At 37.8% G+C, this 20289-nt stretch overlaps 1 protein-coding gene across 1 annotated transcript in view; it reads left to right on the top strand.

Moving 5' to 3' along the window:
* Positions 1-782: 782 nt before the first annotated feature.
* Positions 783-20289, top strand: part of LOC121387545 (beta-mannosidase-like) — a 33390-nt gene continuing 13883 nt past the window's right edge. Inside the window, exons 1-13 of the mRNA XM_041518703.1 lie at positions 783-891; positions 1352-1498; positions 3908-4056; positions 4737-4936; positions 8409-8476; positions 8835-9004; positions 9721-9895; positions 10188-10354; positions 11054-11191; positions 14713-14792; positions 15634-15818; positions 17798-17977; positions 19834-19931. Coding sequence (XP_041374637.1) covers positions 783-891; positions 1352-1498; positions 3908-4056; positions 4737-4936; positions 8409-8476; positions 8835-9004; positions 9721-9895; positions 10188-10354; positions 11054-11191; positions 14713-14792; positions 15634-15818; positions 17798-17977; positions 19834-19931 — 1866 coding nt within the window. The remainder of the gene's footprint in view (positions 892-1351; positions 1499-3907; positions 4057-4736; positions 4937-8408; positions 8477-8834; positions 9005-9720; positions 9896-10187; positions 10355-11053; positions 11192-14712; positions 14793-15633; positions 15819-17797; positions 17978-19833; positions 19932-20289) is intronic.

Raw genomic sequence — 20289 nt, 5'->3', positions numbered from 1 at the left:
CAAATCGTGAAAACTAGGATCCAAATTTAGACAAAGACTTGATTAGCATGTGATATTTCCGGTTGTTGGTGCAAAATGTCATGTGCCAAACTTGGTATTATTATTTTATTGGAGATGCATTTTTGTATTCGTTAAGATCCTTTAAAAGAATACAAACCTTCACCTCCATGGGTCAGCCTTCAGATGTCTCTACAACAAGCAGGTCACGACCCCCCCCCCCCCTTCCCACACACCCACACACACACAAACATTTTAACAGCGATGGTATTTAGTATATCGGAGGCATGGGGGGGTGGGGTGGGGGGGGGGGACCATCAACCAATAGCATCTTCTCCTCCAAGTACCTTTTATGTGCATTTCTTCCCATAACACTACATGTCCCTCCCCCGTCCAATGTAAAATGGTTGCCGCAACGGAAGTTTGTTTTGTTTAACGACACCACTAGAGCACAATAATTTATTAATCATCGGCTATTGAATGTCAAACATTTGGTAATTTTGACATTTTAGTCTTAGAGAGAAAACCCGCTACATTGTTCTATTAGTAGCAAGGGCTCTTTTATATGAACCATCTCACAGACAGGATAGCACACACCACGACCTTTGATATACCAGTCGTGGTGCACTGACTGGACCGAGAAATAGCCCAAATGGGCGGCGTTGACGATGGACACTTAACTTTATTTGAGTAGTATACATCATCATATACCACATCTGACTTGTTCAAACATGTATCACAGCAACACCTCAATTTTTATATCAACATCTTATGCAGGTTCCACGATGGTGATGTATGTCTGTTATGCGTTTCTGTTTCACGTGTTTGTATCGTGTAGCGCCGTCTACAGGGAGAATCTGAATGGAAACTGGACACTGTGGAATGACAAGAGAGGTAACAATGCCATGTCATTCTGGACAGATCACGTCTCGAATTATTAAATAAATGCATGACATATTTTTATTTTCATAAAATATTGGTTTCATTTAATGTTGAAATATATTTAAAATACAATTTTTATTGCCCTTGTTGAATGGAATGATGGGTCTAAATTTAGGGATGGGGAATAAAACATAAATAATAAATTAATAAAACGCCTGTAATCGTGAACATAGAATACCCAGTATTGAAATAACTGTGGTTATTTATTCAGGCCTGTAGGAACCGGGTGAAGGCCTGTGCCCCTCCCACCCACACCCACCCCCACAAACAAATACTTACGTACGTAAATAAAGATAAAACTGTTGTTTGTGACCCCTTTAGAGACAGTGGCCCCCTCACTAGAAATTTTGCCTCTCCCCTCTTCATATATCGTTCATTTGTTTTTGACATTAAAATTCTTTCGACATTTCAGGTTTTTCACTTCAAGCCACGGTGCCTGGCAGTGTATACACTGCGCTCCTCTCGGCTAAGATGATTGAAGACCCTCTGTATCGAGATAACGATGTCAAATACAAGTGGATAGGTCGAGAGGACTGGATATACTCACGCACTTTCAACTGTACGTAAAGGCATATATAAATATTATTAGCACTAGATACGAAAGCATATATACTCAACAGCAGTGTTAGTCCTATTTCGTCCGTCACTGTACGTAGAAAGTAGAAAGAAATGTTTTATTTAACGACGCACTCAACACATTTTATTTACGGTTATATGGCGTCAGACATATGGTTAAAGACGACATAGATATATAGAGAGGAAACCCGCTATCTCCACTTCATGGGCTGCACTTTTCGATTAGCAGCAAGGGATCTTTTATATGCACCATCCCACAGACAGGATAGTACATACCACGGACTTTGTTACACCAGTTATGGAGCACTGGCTGGAACGAGAAATAGCTCAATGGGGCCACCGACGGGGATCGATCCTATACCGACCGCGCATCAAGGAAGCGCTTTACCACTGAGCTACGTTACAAGTCTGTAAATATACTTGTGCAATCTGATCGAAATCAGCTTTACTGGTCTACCTAAGTTAAAGTTCTGTTTTATTTAACGACAATCCGGCCTCGGTAGCGTAGTGGTTAGGCCATCGGTCAACAGGCTGGTAGGTACTGGGTTCGGATCCCAGTCGAGGCATGGGATTTTTAATCCAGATACCGACTCCAAACCCTGAGTGAGTGCTCCACAAGACTCAATGGGTAGGTGTAAACCACTTGCACCAACCAGTGATCCATAACTGGTTCAACAAAGGCCATGGTTTGTGCTATCCTGCCTGTGGGAAGCGCAAATAAAAGATCCCTTGCTGCCTGTCGTAAAAGAGTAGCCTATGTGGCGACAGCGGGTTTCCTCTAAAAAAATATGTGTGGTCCTTAACCATATGTCTGACGCCATATAACCGTAAATAAAATGTGTTGAGTGCGTCGTTAAATAAAACACTTCTTTCTTTCTTTTTATTTAACGACATCACTAACTGTTGGATGTCAAACATTTGGTACTTTAGACTTATAATCTTAAAGAGGAAACCCGCTATATTTTTCCATTAGTAGCAAGGGATCTTTTATATGCATCATCCCACAGACAGGGTAGCACATACCACGGCCCTTGATATGATGGGTGATGTTATTCCATATTGTGAACTTGTTCATACTCTCTTTTTTTTATCTCTTGGTGAAACTTGTGCACATTTATTATTTTCTTCATCGTTTTAGATGACGTGACAGCCGATAGCTGTGGTGGCAGTACTCATGGATGATGCCACCGATGGGGCAGGATATGCTCAACTTTCTCGAACACCTGATATCATTACTGTTTAGACAGTGATTCATGAGTGCATGTAATCACAGCTGTAATTATTCCAATGACCTCTGCCCGGTGCTAGATTTGATTTAGTAACCCAATCTGGAATTGGCAGTCCTCTTTGTGGCGGTGCGAGAGGGATGAATTCTGTAGTAAAGAATCTCCTCAGAAGTAGCTGTCCTCCTACAGAAGAGGCACTAGATAGAGATTCATAGAATCAAACACTAGTTTGACAAAATCCCATTCGAAGCTGTATTCTTCAGATATATGTCCCCATTACGGTTTTATCGTTCAGCACTAGCTTGAACAATAAATAGCTCAATGGGCCCACCGATGGTGATCGATCCTAGACTGCCTGCGTATCAGGCGAACGCTTTACCACTGGACTACATCCCGCCTTCCGTCGAACTGATTTCAATCGGATTTTATACTCGTGTTACAAAAGTCTATGCAGAAACTTTCAACTACGTACAGGCAATAGCACTAAATATAATAAATATACTCACGAACTTTTAATTATTGTGCAAGTTAAAGGGACATTCCTGAGTTTGTTACAATTTTAAAGATGTTATCGACTAACAAATACTTTTTAACGATTGTAATTACATATCAAATATATTTATCTGCATAAAATATTAGTGGCTGTATATTAAATGTGTTTCTGATCGTTCTAATAGTTGTATTAGGTTACATTTCATTTTATTTCCTAAAATATAGTTTTTTCGTACGAACGAAATTATTTGAAGACAAAATACAGTTTGGGCTTCTTACAAATATCAAGACGACCAGAAACACATTGAATATACAGACATTGATATTTTAAACAAGAAAATATATTTAATATGTAAGTTTAATCGTAGAAATATTTTATTAGTCGGAAACATCTTACAATGCAGCAAACTCAGGAATGTCCCTTTAACACGGAGTTCATTCTGTTACGGTGTGTTACGGTCTGGACACCATATTCACAATCATTGTTAATTCATGTTATTTTAAATAACATATAAAATATGTTAATTCATTGTTAATTCATGCAATTTATATTTGACTTTATACAGTGACTGCAGCACAGGTTAACACGAAGTCCATTATTTATGTGTGTGAGGGTCTAGACACTGTATTCACAATCACTGTTAATTCAAGTTATTTATATTGACTTCATGCAGTGACTGCCGCACAGGTTAACATGAAGTCCATCCTGTTGGTGTGTGACGGTTTGGACACTGTATCTAAGATAACAGTGAATGACGAGCCTGTGGGGACATCTGACAACATGTTTGTGAAGTACACTTATGACATCAAACGATTTGCCAGGGTGAGCTAGTTTACTTTTTACTGCAGCTACATTAGCAATAGCGAAACTTAAGTCCTTTCAGTTGGTGCAACAAGAAATAACCCAATGGTTGAAAGTAAGTAGGCCTAGTATAATAGCGAATTGTTAGCGAATAGTGACTAGTTCGAGAATACCTGACTGACCAGACAAACATTACGATTTCATCGGCTGCTATATGCCCTTAAGGCAACGCTACACGATATGAGTTACTCGTATGACAATACCTGACCAGACAAACATTACGATTTCATCGGCTGCTATATGCTCTTAAGGCAACGCTACACAATACGAGTGGCTCGTACGAGAATACCTGACTGACCAGACAGACATAACTGTCGTTTTAAAACAAGCTAGGAGTAGTTCTATAATATTCTTAAATATTTGTTCTCTTAATATTTTCAATATTTAGATTTTTACAATTAAATAAATAATGGTATTCATCTCCAATGTACATCTATAATACGATGTTTACATAGTCTATTTTCTTTAGGAATGTTAAACCATATACCAGTTTACATCAGTAATCTTATATTTTTGATGTACGCAATTTAGTTATTTATTTTGGTACGATCATTCCCCGGTGGATATGCCGAACACTAGTTTCCTATGTGCTGAGGTGTTGTTAAACATCAAATTTGTTCATTCAATTTATTCCTACGCAGACTGGACTCAACTCAATAACGATATTCTTCCGCTCAGCGGTAACGGTGGCTCAGGAACGGGCGGACAACTCCTCCTACGTGATCCCCCCAGAGTGTCCCCAGGCCGCCCAACACGGAGAGTGTCACGTGAACATGATCCGTAAAGAACAGTGCTCTTTCAGCTGGGACTGGGGGCCATCGTTTCCAACACAGGGAATCTGGTTGGTAGTCTTGAGTTTCTTACACCACCTCCAACACAGAACGAGTGTATATTTGTTTTAGTGGGGATACTCGGTGGTATTAAGCCATCGGACATACGGTTGGTAGGTACATGATTCGCTGTTGGTAGTTTCTGTTTCTTTCGTCGGAATTAAAGAAATGAAAAAAAAGTTTTATTTAAAGAGGCACTCAACACATTTTAGTGATGGTTATATAAGTCATCGGACATATACTTAAAGTAGCAGACCCTAGTTTCAAGCCGTGAAAATAGACACTAAGTTTGATTTAAATCTACAAACCTGTAACACATTTGAATAAAGTTACCATAGAGTGAAACAAAACTATACTACGTTGAAAAATAAGATTAGACCTTACTTCTCAAAGGTACGTGTGTTTTTAAAAATATGAAAAATGCCTTTTGTAGTATTAGAAACACTAGGATGACCCAAAAGTCTTCGGATGTGCAAAAATGGATAATCTAAACAAAACAAAACATATTAAGTAATGTCTGAAAAACGGCTCAAATAATGACGCCGTAGTGTTTAAAAACTAGGGTCTGTCTCTTTAAGGACGACAAAGATAATTAAAGGCATACTGTCACGGATTTAAGGACCTTATTTCTCTAAAAATGGATAATAACTAAAAATTACATTAATTGTTGGAAACCAAATCTAGCTATTGCATCACCTTAACTGAACCATGATGGAGTGAAATCCATGTCAACCCTCTCGGCAATTTTATTTTTCGAATTATGGACCATTGCTATAATTCAATTATTTTTACAACATATCATTAATAAATGGAGTATGGTGGTTATGAAGATGGTTGGATAAAGTACATTTAGGGACAAATCAAATTATTTTGTTCAGGTAATACTTTTTTAGACCATTAAATAGGTCAGTGGTCTGTGACAATATGCCTTTAAAGAGGATACCCGATGTCACCACTCCATGGGTTTCTTTCACCGACCTCCATGTCATAATATAAGGCGAAGTTTTAGGCGGAGGTCCAAAGCCTCCGCCTCCCCTCTCGCCGCCAAATCCAAATCCAAACAAGTTTAACATGCCCATATCCGTTCATTGTTCAGTCTTGAGTGTTGAGCAGAATTGTCGCCCTTTATTTTTGGTCAAGTAATTAATTTTGCCTTTGTGTAGAGTGAGAGTGAGAGTGGAGAGTTTTGACGCAGTAGTTAAGCCATCGGACTACAGGCTGTTAGGTACATGGTTCACAGCCCGGTACCGGCTGCAACCCAGAGCGGGTTCTTAACAGCTCAATGGGTAGGTGTAAGACCACTACACCCTCTTCTCTCTCACTAACCACTAACCAACTAACAACTAACCCACTGTCCTGGACAGACAGCCTAAATAGTCCAGGCGTGTGCCCAGGACAACGTGCTTGAACCTTAATTGGATATAAGCACGAAAATAAGTTGAAATGAAATGAAATGAAGAGATTTGTTTATCAACGCTACCGAGCTGCTTTGTTACGGACCTCTATTTAAAAAACAACAACAAAAAACAAAAAAAACACAAAAAAAAACACACACCCAACAAAACATTATCCCACACATCCCAGAGAGACGAGGTGTGTGTGTGTGTGTGTGTGTGTGTGTGTGTGTGTGTGTGTGTGTGTGTGTGTCCAACACAGCGTACTTGAACCTTAATTGGATATAAACCAGAAAATAAATTGAAACGAAATGCTAATTGTATTTGACTCAAAGGTGTTTTTGGTTCTAACGATCTGATTGTGGGTGTTGAGACCTATTATTTCCCATGGGATTGACAATGGCCATTAGTTATAAACTATATATTTCACACTTGAATATTATACAATTTATAATGCTCCCTTGTGGTCAAGTGTTTTGTGTTGTGTAGAGTAGGGCGCGTGTGCATGTTTGAACTGACGTTATAGTGACACATAGACTGGTATAGTTCGTTTGTTTTGTTTAACGACACCACTAGAGCACATTGTTTAAGTAATCATCGGCTATTGAATGTCAAACATTTGGTAATTCTGACAAGTAGTTATCAGAGTAGACCCGCTTCATTTTATCTTAATGTAGCAAGGAATCTTTTATATGCACTTTTAAACAGATAGAAAAGCACATACCATGCCCTTTCACCAGTTGTGGTGTACTGGTTGGCCTTTCACCAGTTGTGATATACTGGTTGGAACATCAAAAAACCCCAACCCAACAAACCCAGTCAGTTGAATGGATCCTCTCATAGTCTGGTATAGTTTGTTTGTTTTGTTTAACGACACCACTAGAGCACATTGACATAGAGTGGAAACCGGCTACATTTTTCATTAGTAGCAAGGGATCTTTTATATGCACTTTCCCACAGTCAGGAAAGCACATACCACGGCCTTTGACAAATTGTGATGTACTGGTTAAAACGTCAAAAAAAACACCCAATCAGTTGAATGGATCCACTGAGGTGGTTCGATCCTGCGAAACAAACACCTCAGGCGAGCACTCAACCGACTGAGCTAAATCCCCTCATAGTTTTGTTTAACGACACCACAAGAGCGCATTAATTTATTAATTATCGGCTATTGGATGTCAAACATATGGTAATTTTGACACAGTCATAGAGAGGAAACCCGCTACATTTTTCCATTAGTAGCAAGGAGTCTTTTATATGCACCATCCCACAAACAGGATATCACTTACCCCGGCCTTTGATATACCAGTCGTGGTGCACTGGCTGGATACGAGAAATAGCCTAATGGCCCACCGACGGGATCGATCCTAGACCGACCGTGCATCAGGCAAGCATTATACCACTGGCCCCTTAGTCTGCTATAGAAATTCGACTTTGCATATGTTTAGGGGCGTACCTTTAGTTTAGTTTAGTTTGTTTTATTTAACGACGCCGCTAGAGCACATTGATTTTTTATCTTATCATCGGCTATTGGACGTCAAACATATGGTCATTCTGACACTGTTTTAGAGGAAACCCGCTGTCGCCACATAGGCTACTCTTTTTACGACAGGCAGCAAGGGATCTTTTATTTGCGCTTCCCACAGGCAGGATAGCACAAACCATGGCCTTTGTTGAACCAGTTATGGATCACTGGTCGGTGCAAGTGGTTTACACCTACCCATTGAGCCTTGCGGAGCACTCACTCAGGGTTTGGAGTCGGTATCTCGATTAAAAATCCCATGCCTCGACTGGGATCCGAACCCAGTACCTACCAGCCGGTAGACCGATGGCCTGCCACGACGCCACCGAGGCCGGTAGGGGCGTACCTTAGTCTGGACCTGGCGGTGGTTTGATTATGAACCTAACGGACCCTTTTGTCTAAATTGTCCCTGGATACCTATATGAAGAGCGTAGTATTATTTTTGCACTGTATAAAAAATGTTCTAAGTCTCAGCAACGGAATTCGTCCGACCCCGACCCCGCCCCCCCCCCCCCCCTCCCTCCAGCCTACGTCCCGAATGTTAACGGAGATGTCTTGATTTCACAGGAAGGATATCTACGTCCTGGGGTTTAACTCTGCCGTCATCAAGGATATTTCTGCTACAGTCCACAAAGGTATGTTTTGTGGAGACAATATAACGTGTAGACCTCGAGTTTAGACTCAGTAATCGTACCATCTCAGCTATACATACATACATACATACATACATACATACATACATACATATATATATATATATATATATATATATATGAAATCATATATATAAGTTCGGTCCTGTGCAAGTTTTGATTTTTTAAACCAATCTTTGGAGTACGGGCTTGTTACAGGTAACGTCCTGTAAAGGATCTCCTAGGAAGTGGCAGTCCTCATCCGACTTTGCCAAAATGCACTTTTAAAAACGATTTTGTCTTAAAGATTAACTTGATTTAATTTCTGATACATCAATGTATTATTTGTTTTTCATTAAAGCTGGCCAGACGTGGAGTGTAAACGTCACTGCCTATTTTGATGTGATTTCACAAGGACAGGTCCTTGGTAATTTGCTTGTCCAGCTGATGGGGACGAGTGTAAGCAAATCTCAGCAAATCACCTTAACAAAAGGTGTCATGGTTTTCAGCTTTGTTCTACAGATTCCATCGGTACGTTGGTGATATAGTCTTACAAATTTGTTTGTCAATAATATTATAGATTTTTACCCTAATCGTCAGTATGTTTGACTGATCAAATAAGTACAAATTATTTCAATATCAACCGATGTGTTGACAATCTGTATTTTTTTTGTGGCGTATGAATATATAATATACATCTATATTACACCAATTATTCTTATCCTACGGTTCTTATGGTTTTAACCAAAATCTTTTAAAAGCCATCATCTTTGGATGAGATCCATGATATATTTTCTGTCTCTGTCTGTATCTTTGTCTGTATCTTTGTCTGTCTCTCTGTCTGTATCTTTGTCTGTATCTTTGTCTGTCTGTCTGTCTGTCTGTCTCTCTCTCTCTCTCTCTCTCTCTCTCTCTCTCTCTCTCTCTCTCTCTCTCTCTCTCTCTCCCTCCCTCCCTCCCTCCCCCCTCCCTCCGTCCGTCTCCGTCCGTCCGCCTCTCTCTCTCTCTCTCTCTTTTCTCTCTCTCTCTCTCCCTCTCTCCCTCTCTCTCTCTCTCTCTCTCTCTCTCTCTCTCTCTCTCTCTCTCTCTCTCTCTCTCTAAAGCTCTCGCTAAAAACTGAAATCGTCTAATAGTTACCATGAAAGCTTATTTGTAATCATCTTCTGATGTATCATAGAATATATTCAGTTATATATTATTATTTCCCAGCTGTATTAGAATATATAATGTATTATGTTTCTCGCTAGAATATCGTCATTAATGAATGGTGGCCAAATGGCTACGGAAAGCAAACCCTATATAGCTTGGCAGTCAGCTTTACTAGCAGCCGTGGAGATGAAGAGTCGCATCAAACAATCAGAATCGGTTTTAGAACGATAGAGCTTGTACAGCAACCGGTGTCTTCCAAGGATCCCAATAAAGGTGATGATGATTACGATGATGATGATGATGATGTTGATGATAATGAAGATGATGATGGTGTTAATGATGATGATGATTATGATGATGATGATGATGATGATGATGATATTTATCTAACAATTTAAAATAAAAATAGTAGCTCTTCATTGTTTTGTTTCGTTGTTTTTGTTTCTGTGTGTTTTGTGTTTGAGTATTTGAATAGAATAATTTAACATGTATAAATAAAAGTGAAAGCTGAGGATTTTATAACTAACATTTTCCTCTTCTTCTTTTTTTTCACATTTCTCGTCAGGTTTGACATTTTACTTCAAAATAAATGGAGTACCTATGTTTTTCAAGGGAAGTAACTGGATTCCTGCTGACAGTTTCCAGGAAACCATTACCAAAGAGAGGCTACGCCGTCTGCTTACCTCAGCAGCAGAAGTCCACATTAATTCCATGAGAGTCTGGGGTGGAGGGGTCAGTGCTGATAGCTTAGAATACATGAACGAATGAATAAACGAAAGAACAAATGAATGAATGTGAGCGGACGAATGAATGAATGAATTATTAATGTTTAACGATACCTTAGTACTAAAATATATTATCCGCCCCCGCTTGATCCGCTCCTGTATATGAATACTACTATACATATACCTCTTTCACAAACAGTTTGTTCTTTCGAAAGTTCTTTAACTGGTCTCTATAGGCAGGTTTGATATGATCACAAACGTATGACGTAAGATGAAACAATTGATGTTTGTAATGAAATATTTCTATTAAACTAGCTTCCGTTTCGTATCATATTTATGTACCGAGTGAAATAATTTTCAATTATCACGAGCTTTAGCGAGTTACAATGAAAAATATTTCACGAGGAACATAAACACGATAAGAAATGGTAGCGACCTTAATATCCTATTTATTACCCATAATCAATTTAATTTATATCGGTCAACTCATTTAGTTGACGTTCTTGTAAGGTTGTAGTGCGCCAGTCGCTGACGTTATCGTGTGATGTCGAAGAGTTAGGACCCTAGTGGAAGGGACGTATGACTTTGATATGTACCAATATATTTTTAACCATATGGGTAAGAATATATACTATTACATGTGTATATATAATATACCTATAATAGGTATTTTTCAACCAATGTGTATATGTTTTTCTTCAACCAGGTTTTTGAGTCTGAAGATTTTTATGACTTAACAGACGAACTTGGGATCATGATATGGCAAGACTTGATGTTTAGTGATGCCCTGTATCCCGTAGGCGAATCTTTCCTGGAATCGGTGAAACAAGAAGTCACATATCAGGTATAAATAATCTCATTACTCACAACATTACACATGGGAACCTATTATGTTTTCCTTGTTGTTGTTGTTGTTGCAACGGCCCGAGTGTAAATACAGTCTTGTCTTGTCTTGTCTCGTCTCGTCTCGTCTCGTCTCGTCTCGTCTCGTCTCGTCTCGTCTTGCTGTTGCTGTGCTGTTGCTGTTGCTGTTGCTGTTGCTGTTGTTGCTGTTGTTGTTGTGTTTTGTTTGTGGTTTTGGTGGTAGTGTTGTTTTGGAAGGTGTTAATTTTAAATCAAAAATTCATTATTTTGTATTAATATCATTATCATTATTATTATCATTTATTATTATTATTATTATTATTATTATTTTGTGCCCGAGACATATAATATGTTTTAATGATGCCATTTCAGTAGAAAACTATTTAATAATATATAATATATACCAATAAAGGTAATATAATATGCTTTAATCAAACAGAGCAGAAATAAACCCAGTAAATTCGAAAACAGTTTCAGTGAAATATATTTTAATCAATCAAACATGACATGTTATTTTTAAATGGAAAAAAGGTGAAACAGAAACAAATAAATCCGAAAAAACTAAAATAATTGACTGTAATTAAATACGCAGTTAGCCCCAAATAAGCCATACACATATTGAAATGCTTAGAGCATGAACTCGGTACCACAGACATTTTGGTTTAGTTTTTTTTATTATTATTTTTTTTTATTTTACGTGGGTTCTTTGTTTGATTGTTTGTTTTTTGTCCCAAGAATAGACTGGCAGTGTCAAGGGTAGGTTGTCCTGAACTCATTGTCTCGCATTGTTTTTCTTTTGAAATATAATATACATATTTTATACACATACGTACGTATTACATATATACCAATATATACATACATACGCTCGCACGCATACATATATACATACATACACACCTACCTACCTACCTACCTACCTACCTACCTACCTACCTACATACATACATACATAATACACATATTCACACACGAATATATATACTTAAGATACCTTAAGAATGTGCATACACACACACACACAAACACACACACACACACACACACACACACACACACACACACACGTACACCATAAAGATGACTCGGTCGCCACAACCATGTCATTCAATGAAATAAGCACGATTGAAATTGATTGCTCTGTGACGTATAAGTTAACCTGAAATGGATTGGTTTGTGACGTATAAGTTAACTGTAAGCGCAAGTAAATATGTTTTAGTTGGATGAGATGTTTACATAGAGAATATTACGTGAGTATCGGTTAGATACTATTTACGTCACAACGAGTTGTTTTAAAATGTATCTCACGAGCGTAGTTGTAGTTGTGAGATAAATGGTATCTAACGGATATATTTCTTACATATCCTCAAAAATCAGGTTTTAAGCAAATTTTAATATCTTTTTCGACTAAAAGTTATTTACAGCCCTTGCGCTTCAAGCTAACTTACGCGTCACAGACAAACGATTGTCGGGTTAACTATACGTCACAGTGTAATCGATTTCGACCGTGCTGTTGTTTCATTGGATGGTATGGCATTGGTGACCTAGTCATCACCTAGGAGCAGCCAGTCGTATGTCTTGAAATTGTTAACAAACGTACATGTGTTAACAAGTATGTGTTATTAAAATTAACGAATGATGTTCTCACCAACGGGTGTGTAAGAAATTTGTAAGAAATCCAAGTCTCTTTTGCTTGTTAGATATGTTTTGAAATGGTGTATCAGCGCGTGTATAAGCAAATTTTTCTTTTTGTCAATACGTTTTCCAGGGGAGAAGACTCTACCCCCATAAACTTCGTTTGCCACAGTTTAGACCCCGCCCCCTGCCTCCCTCCCTCCCTCATAAATTCCTGCACGCACCCCTGTATCTAACGGCCCTCATGTAGTATTTACTATACCTAGGGCCAACGAGAACTAAAAAAGGACAATATAAAAACTACGAATACGGAGGGGAACATCTGTAATAATAAAGGTGTAGTTTAAAGGAGAAAGTACGGTAGTCTTTTCGAACGTAATATACTCTTCAAAAAACGTAGGGGAACCTGAAATATTAATATTAGACCGAACATACGTTTTGACCACAGATATCCTAGTAAAGAACGTTCAGGTCTGTTTATCAACACACCGAAACACATTCCATAGTTTGCACATGCATCACGCAGTTGCCCCGTTCACGTGCGTGGGGTATCATTCTCGATTTTGACAATTTCCAGGAAGGTCGATTAATCACTGTGGAACATTATTTCTGTCAATCGTTTTCATTCTGTTGATCATACAGTTGTTATTGTTTTGTTTTTAGTCATTTTTATTGTTTGAATTTGCGATTTACTGATACACAAACGTCAACTTTCAAATTTCACTTCTGACCTCAATCGTTCTTCAGTATCTTTGGTGGTCATAAAACCTACTGTAATACTGAACTACCGGTTATAATGTTTGCCCAATTAATTCACTATTATCATATAACCATTCCCCACAGCTAATATACCTTACAATTTTGGCAATTGTAAATTCTTATTAGAATTACCCTACTCTTGTTTTTAAGAGTATATATCTACATACTCAATGTTCTGGACCAAAACCTCATATTCGGACAAACATTATACAGATATTCGGGGGAAATTAGCTAACCTAAGACCTTTTTACCACATATTTCAATCATTTTACCGTCACAATTAGCTATAATCCATGTAAAAATGCGTAGTGATTCGTTTACAACCCTGTATAACTGTTTGACAGTAATACTAATATGAATTAATGTTGTTATTCAGAATCGGGCAATTTCGTTTAATACGGGCAAAAGCCAGCCTGCCCCCTCCCTACAAAAATGGGAGCCCGCAGTCCTTGGTTTTTGAAAATTATAGGCGAGTGGAAAATCGCACACCTCAATATGCTAAGGAGAGTGAAAAATACTCTCTAAAATAAATAAAATAAACAGTGTAGCTCCTATTGGATTTTGACTGGTACGTCTACAAAATTGTCTATTAAACAAGTATTTCCCGATTTGTTCAACGAAGAGAAATACCAGTTTAACGACTGCATGGAAGCCACTGCAATGTTTTTAATTTTTATTGTTTTAATAAAAGGACCTTTCTATCAGCTAAATGAGTTATGAAAACTTTTGATTTTTGTAAATAGTGGAAATAAATATAGCCATCTACTTTACGTGCACCGTTTGTCGAGTGTAACGTGCGCTGCTTTTCACACTCGTCAGATTGAAATTACGTGCGCTGTACAAGCGCGATCGCATCCGCAAGGTCTGAGCCCGTACGCCTATGTACATACTTGAGCGATTTAATCAACATTTATACTGCTATTATGATTCATAAACAATTTGGTTATCACACACACACACACACACACACACACACACACACACACACACACACACACACACACCAGTGTGGATGCCCCCAAATATGAAATCCTGGCTACGTAAGTATTACTTACCCAAAGTGCTCGATTCACCCTCTAAACGTTGACCTTATTTCTTGCATGTCAGGTTCGCCGTTTGAAGCATCGTCCGTCTGTTGCTGTCTGGGCTGGAAATAACGAAAACGAAGGCATTCTTCGGTCCTATAGGTAACTTTATTTCGATATTATAAAATAGCTACTCAAAATTTAATATTTACGACGATTAATATGTATTATTTCGGCGAATAGTTGCTCCTAAAGTTAGCTGCATGTGACACTATCTTCAAATGTTTGTTTTTGTATATATATAAATTGTCTTTACGGAGATAGCTTTAACGGGATTGTCCGGGGGTTTTGGGGTGGGGTTTTTTTTACCATAGTAACAGATCGTTTTTGCTGTCTCAGTATTATATAAACACAATCAACCTTTTAAAGGGGAATTCCTGAGTTTGCTGCATTGTAAAATGTTTCCGAAAAACAAAATATTTCTACGATTAAACTTACATATTAATTATATTTTGTTGTTTAGAATATCAGTGTCCTGTATATTCAATGTGTTTCTGGTCGTCTTAATATTTGTAAGAAGCTCAAACTGGATTTTGTCTTCAAATAATTTCGTACGTACGAAAAAATATATTTAAGGAAATAAAATGAAATTTAACCTAGTACAAATAGTAGAACAATCAGAAACACGTTTAATATACAGCCACTGATATTTTATGCAGAAAAAATATATTTGATATGTAATTACAATCGTTAAAAAGTCTCTGTTGGTCGATAACATCTTAAAAATTGCAGCAAACTCAGGAATGTCCCTTTAAAAACCCTGAAAATATTTCCATCCAAAACATTGCTATTTTATTATTTTATTGATAGTAAAGCCGCGTTTAAGGACAAAACCGTTGTCGAGGAGCCTGCTCAGCGCCATCTTTGTTTATTACAATGAGTTCATCCTAGCTGTTCACTAACTCTCTGAGACACACTGAATCTGTGTATGTTGTTTACTCAGCTCCAAACCCAACTACACTCGATACTACGACGACTACATCAAACTGTACATTGACACTGTCAGACCGATTGTCCTCAGTGAAGACTGCACAAGAGAATTCCTTTCATCAAGTCCTAGCGATGGCGTGGAGACTCAGAGACAAGGATGGGTGGCCAAGGACCCTGGTGATGAGCTCTATGGAGACAGTAAGTCATAACACCAGGGTACAATTAAGCTATATATTATATATATTATATACTAGGGTGTGTAATTGCTCTCATCAAGTCCCAGTGATGGCGTAGAGACTCAGAGACAAGGATGGGTGGCCAAGGACCCTGGTGATGAGCTCTATGGAGACAGTAAGTCATAACACCAGGGTACAATTAAGCTATATATTATATATATTATATACTAGGGTGTGTAATTGCTCTCATCAAGTCCCAGTGATGGCGTAGAGACTCGGAGACAAGGATGGGTGGCCAAGGATCCTGGTGATGAGCTTTATGGAGACAGTAAGTCATAACACCATGGTACAATTAAGCTATATATTATATATATTATATACTAGGGTGTGTAATTGCTCTCATCAAGTCCCAGTGATGGCGTAGACACTCAGAGACAAGGATGGGTGGCCAAGGATCCTTGTAACTACAGTAAGTCGCGTGTAGGCAATATCAGGTACATGTATCTACTATTATGGAAATATCAGGTTATATATAGGGGGTATAATTTCTGTCATCAAGTCCCAGTGATGATGTGGAGACTCCGAGACAAGGATGGGTGGCCACGAATCCTGATGACGAGCATTACGGAGATAGTAAGTCGTATGTAGACTTAATCATGTTCATGTACACAATATTATAATATCATGTCTAGACTATATCATATAGGCCTACATTTACATGTACATACATCACATTATGATGAGATTAAGTTATGTATAAGGTGCATGTGTACATTTTGTCATCAAGTCTTAATGATGGTGTGGAACTGAAGCAAGAATGGGTGACCAAGGATGCTGGCGAGGATCACTATGGAGACATTAAATCATGTGTATAATATTACTGTATAGAGTATACTATGTACGTGGACATAATGGTTTGGCGAGAATATGTGTAGGTTATATACATTTTTTGTCATCAAGTCTTAGTATTTGTCCTAGTCAAGTCATATGACAGTGTTAATAGGGTATAACATCACATACATGTATATACTATTACGGAGAAAGAAAGTCTTGCATAGGAAATTATGACGAAATAATATCGTGTATATTATAGACTGACATGTGGGACATTATATAGGCACCATTGGGCTATTTATCATTCCAGCCAATGCACCACGACTGGTATATCAAAGACCGTGGTATGTGCTATCATGTTTGTGGGATGGTGCATATAAATGATCAGTTGCTGCTAATGGAAAAATGTAGCGGGTTGCCTCTCTAAGACTATATGTGAAAATTACCAAATGTTTGACATCCAATAGCCCATGATTAATAAATCACTGTGCTTTAGTGGTATCGTTAAACAAAGCAAACTTCTTATAGAGGCTTTAGGTGATATTCAGGACCTTAAAGAGATACTCATATACTACTATATATAACATTGTGGAGACTAGGACGTTTTGGAGAGAATAAGTGACGTATACGACGTTTTGGAGATAATAAGCCCACACTTTTTTCTTTTTTTTAGGATTACGATTTTTTTTTAAGGAGGCAATATCGGAGGATGGAATTAAAATGGAATTTTTTAACCACAAGAGTAAAGACATTTTGGATCATAGTGATTTACAAACGATCTACGCTTCTATATAAAAAAATTTGGTTTAATCAGAGATGCGCGAAATATTAATTCCGCGAACATGACTAATTTCTTTTAGCGCGAAAATTACACCCCTCGAAAATAAATTATTGGTACGTCATGTATAAAAAAAATTACAACCTATGCCATATAGAGAATACGTGGTATATAGGACAGCGTGGAGAGAATACATCGTATATAGGACAGTGTGGAGAGAATACGTCGTATATAGGACAGTGTGGAGACAATACGTCATGTGTAGGAAGCTACCCCTACCCCCACCCCTTCAGTTTCATATAGCACTTAAAGCACGTGTACTGAACACATACTTGAAACAATCATCTACATTTTTCCTTTTTCTGTCACCTGGCTATTTTATTACGCAGCTCACTACTACAACTACCTCGGCAATCTGTACAACGACAGCACGTTTCCTATTCCACGTTTTACGTCCGAGTTTGGAGTCCAGGCATGGTGTGATGCAGAAACTCTGGAAGATGTTTTTCTAGAGTCTGACTTCGACTACTGGGGGGATATGGCGGCACATCGACAACACCATCCATTTGGTAATAATAATACAATTTTATAAGTTAAAAAAATACATCATATTCTATATCTATTCTATAATCAGTGGATGGAGATTTCGTCTAAATATTTTGCTACAATAAGCGGTTTGGGGATTTGTCAACACGCTAAAGAAGAGGCGGATTCAAGGAGAGGACCCGTCCCCCACCCTAAAAAAAAAATTCCTTTGACGAAATTATTTTTATAAAATAAATAAATAAATAATATATATATATATATATATATATATCCTAGATCCCCCCCCCCCCCCCCCCCGCCTCTAAATCCTACATGAAGAGCGAGTTGATATTATCATTAGGCCATATGGATACATTGAGTCATAAAATATACTAGTATCTCGATCAGCGTGTGCTATGGTTTATTCTCATTTCAACCAATCTGATTAAAATTAGCTCTACTGATCGGATTGCATTTCAACCAATGCTCAATGGCTGGAATATCGAAGACCAGAGTATATATGTTATTCTGTCTATAGGAAAATTTATATAAAAGACCACTTATAATTACCTGTGTGAAGACAGCGGGTTTCTTCTCAAATTATCTGATCTTTGTTGTTAAAACATAACACAATAACAGCTGATTAAATATGCGTTGAAGATCAGGGGCCCGTTCCACGAAGCGATCTTAGCGGTAATATCGCCTTATTAGGTGCATAAGTATTAATTTAAAGGCGATCTTAGCGGTAATATCGCCTTATTAGGTGCATAGGTATTAATTTAAAGGCGATCTTAGCGGTAATATCGCCTTATTAGGTACATAAGTATTAATTTAAAGGCGATCTTAGCGGTAATATCGCCTTATTAGGTGCATAAGTATTAATTTAAAGGCGATCTTAGCGGTAATATCGCCTTATTAGGTGCATAAGTATCAATTTAAAGGCGATCTTAGCGTTAATATCGCCTTATTGGGTACATAACTATGAATTTAAAGGCGATCTTAGCGGTAATATCGCCTTATTAGGTACATAACTATTAATTTAAAAGCGATCTTAGCGGTAATATCGCCTTATTAGGTACATAACTATTAATTTAAAGGTGATCTTAGCGGTAAGATCGCTTCATAAAACGGGGTATAGGAAGAATCAATAGTACGCCCATCACCTATATATTAAACAGTCTCAAGATAATGTTATAAGTGGAGTACGGACAATTGCTCACCGGACAATTGCTCACCGGACAATACCTCACCGGACAATTGCTCACCGGACAATACCTCACCGGACAATTGCTCATCGGACAATTGCTCACCAATAAAGTGAGAAATAGGACAATTGCTCACCTTTATTATTATTACTGTTTACTTTCCTTTTTCATGATCACACTAATGTCGTCAAACTCTGGAGTATTATAGAACTCTCGCACAATATTCGATTGTGCTGAACATTTCTATACTGAACTGATGTGCTGAACTTGTTTAAAATATAGTTGTTTTATAATTGGTTTTGTTATTTTATTAAAATGTGTTTAACTGACATTTCTATGCTGAACTGATGTGCTGAATTGGAATAAAATATAGTTAATTTGGAATTAATTTTGTTATTTTATTGTGTTTAATTGATATTTCTATACACCCACTGATACTGGAAATGAAATTTTTATTTAAACAAAAAATATTAATTAAGTGGTCCGGTGAGCAATTGTCCGGTGAGCAATTGTCCGGTGAGCAATTGTCCTACATTCGTTATAAGTTAATATTAGTAAGACAATCTCAAGGTGCTTTGTTGAAAAGAGTGTCGTTATTATTAATATTTTAATATAAATGTTTGAACTTATACAGGCATGAAACATACAGTTAATTAAATCTGGCTTGATGTGTAAGTACTTTATTCATCTGCCAGGTCAAATGGAGATGTTGTCTGAGGTCATACAGCACATGCAGCAACCTGACACACCCGATACTAAACAGAAGTTCAAGGATCTCATTTACCTGACACAGGTGAGATAATACCTTACACTGGTGAGACAATACCTAACACAGGTGAGACAATACCTTACACAGGTGAGACAATACCTGATGCAGGTAAGATAATACCTTACACAGGTGAGACAATACCTGATGCAGGTAAGACAATATCTTACACAGGTGAGACAATACCTGATGCAGGTAAGACAATATCTTACACAGGTGAGACAATACCTGATGCAGGTAAGACAATATCTTACTCAGGTGAGACAATACCTGACACAGGTGAGACAATACCTGACACAGGTGAGACAATATCTTACGCAGGTGAGACAATACCTGACACAGTTGAGACAATACTTTACACAGGTGAGACAATACCTGACACAGG

Source organism: Gigantopelta aegis, chromosome 2 (genome assembly GCF_016097555.1).
Source record: "Gigantopelta aegis isolate Gae_Host chromosome 2, Gae_host_genome, whole genome shotgun sequence".
NCBI lineage: Eukaryota > Metazoa > Mollusca > Gastropoda > Neomphalida > Peltospiridae > Gigantopelta > Gigantopelta aegis.
Note: the sequence above shows the minus strand (reverse complement) of the source record. Positions and strands in the feature narration are given on the sequence as shown.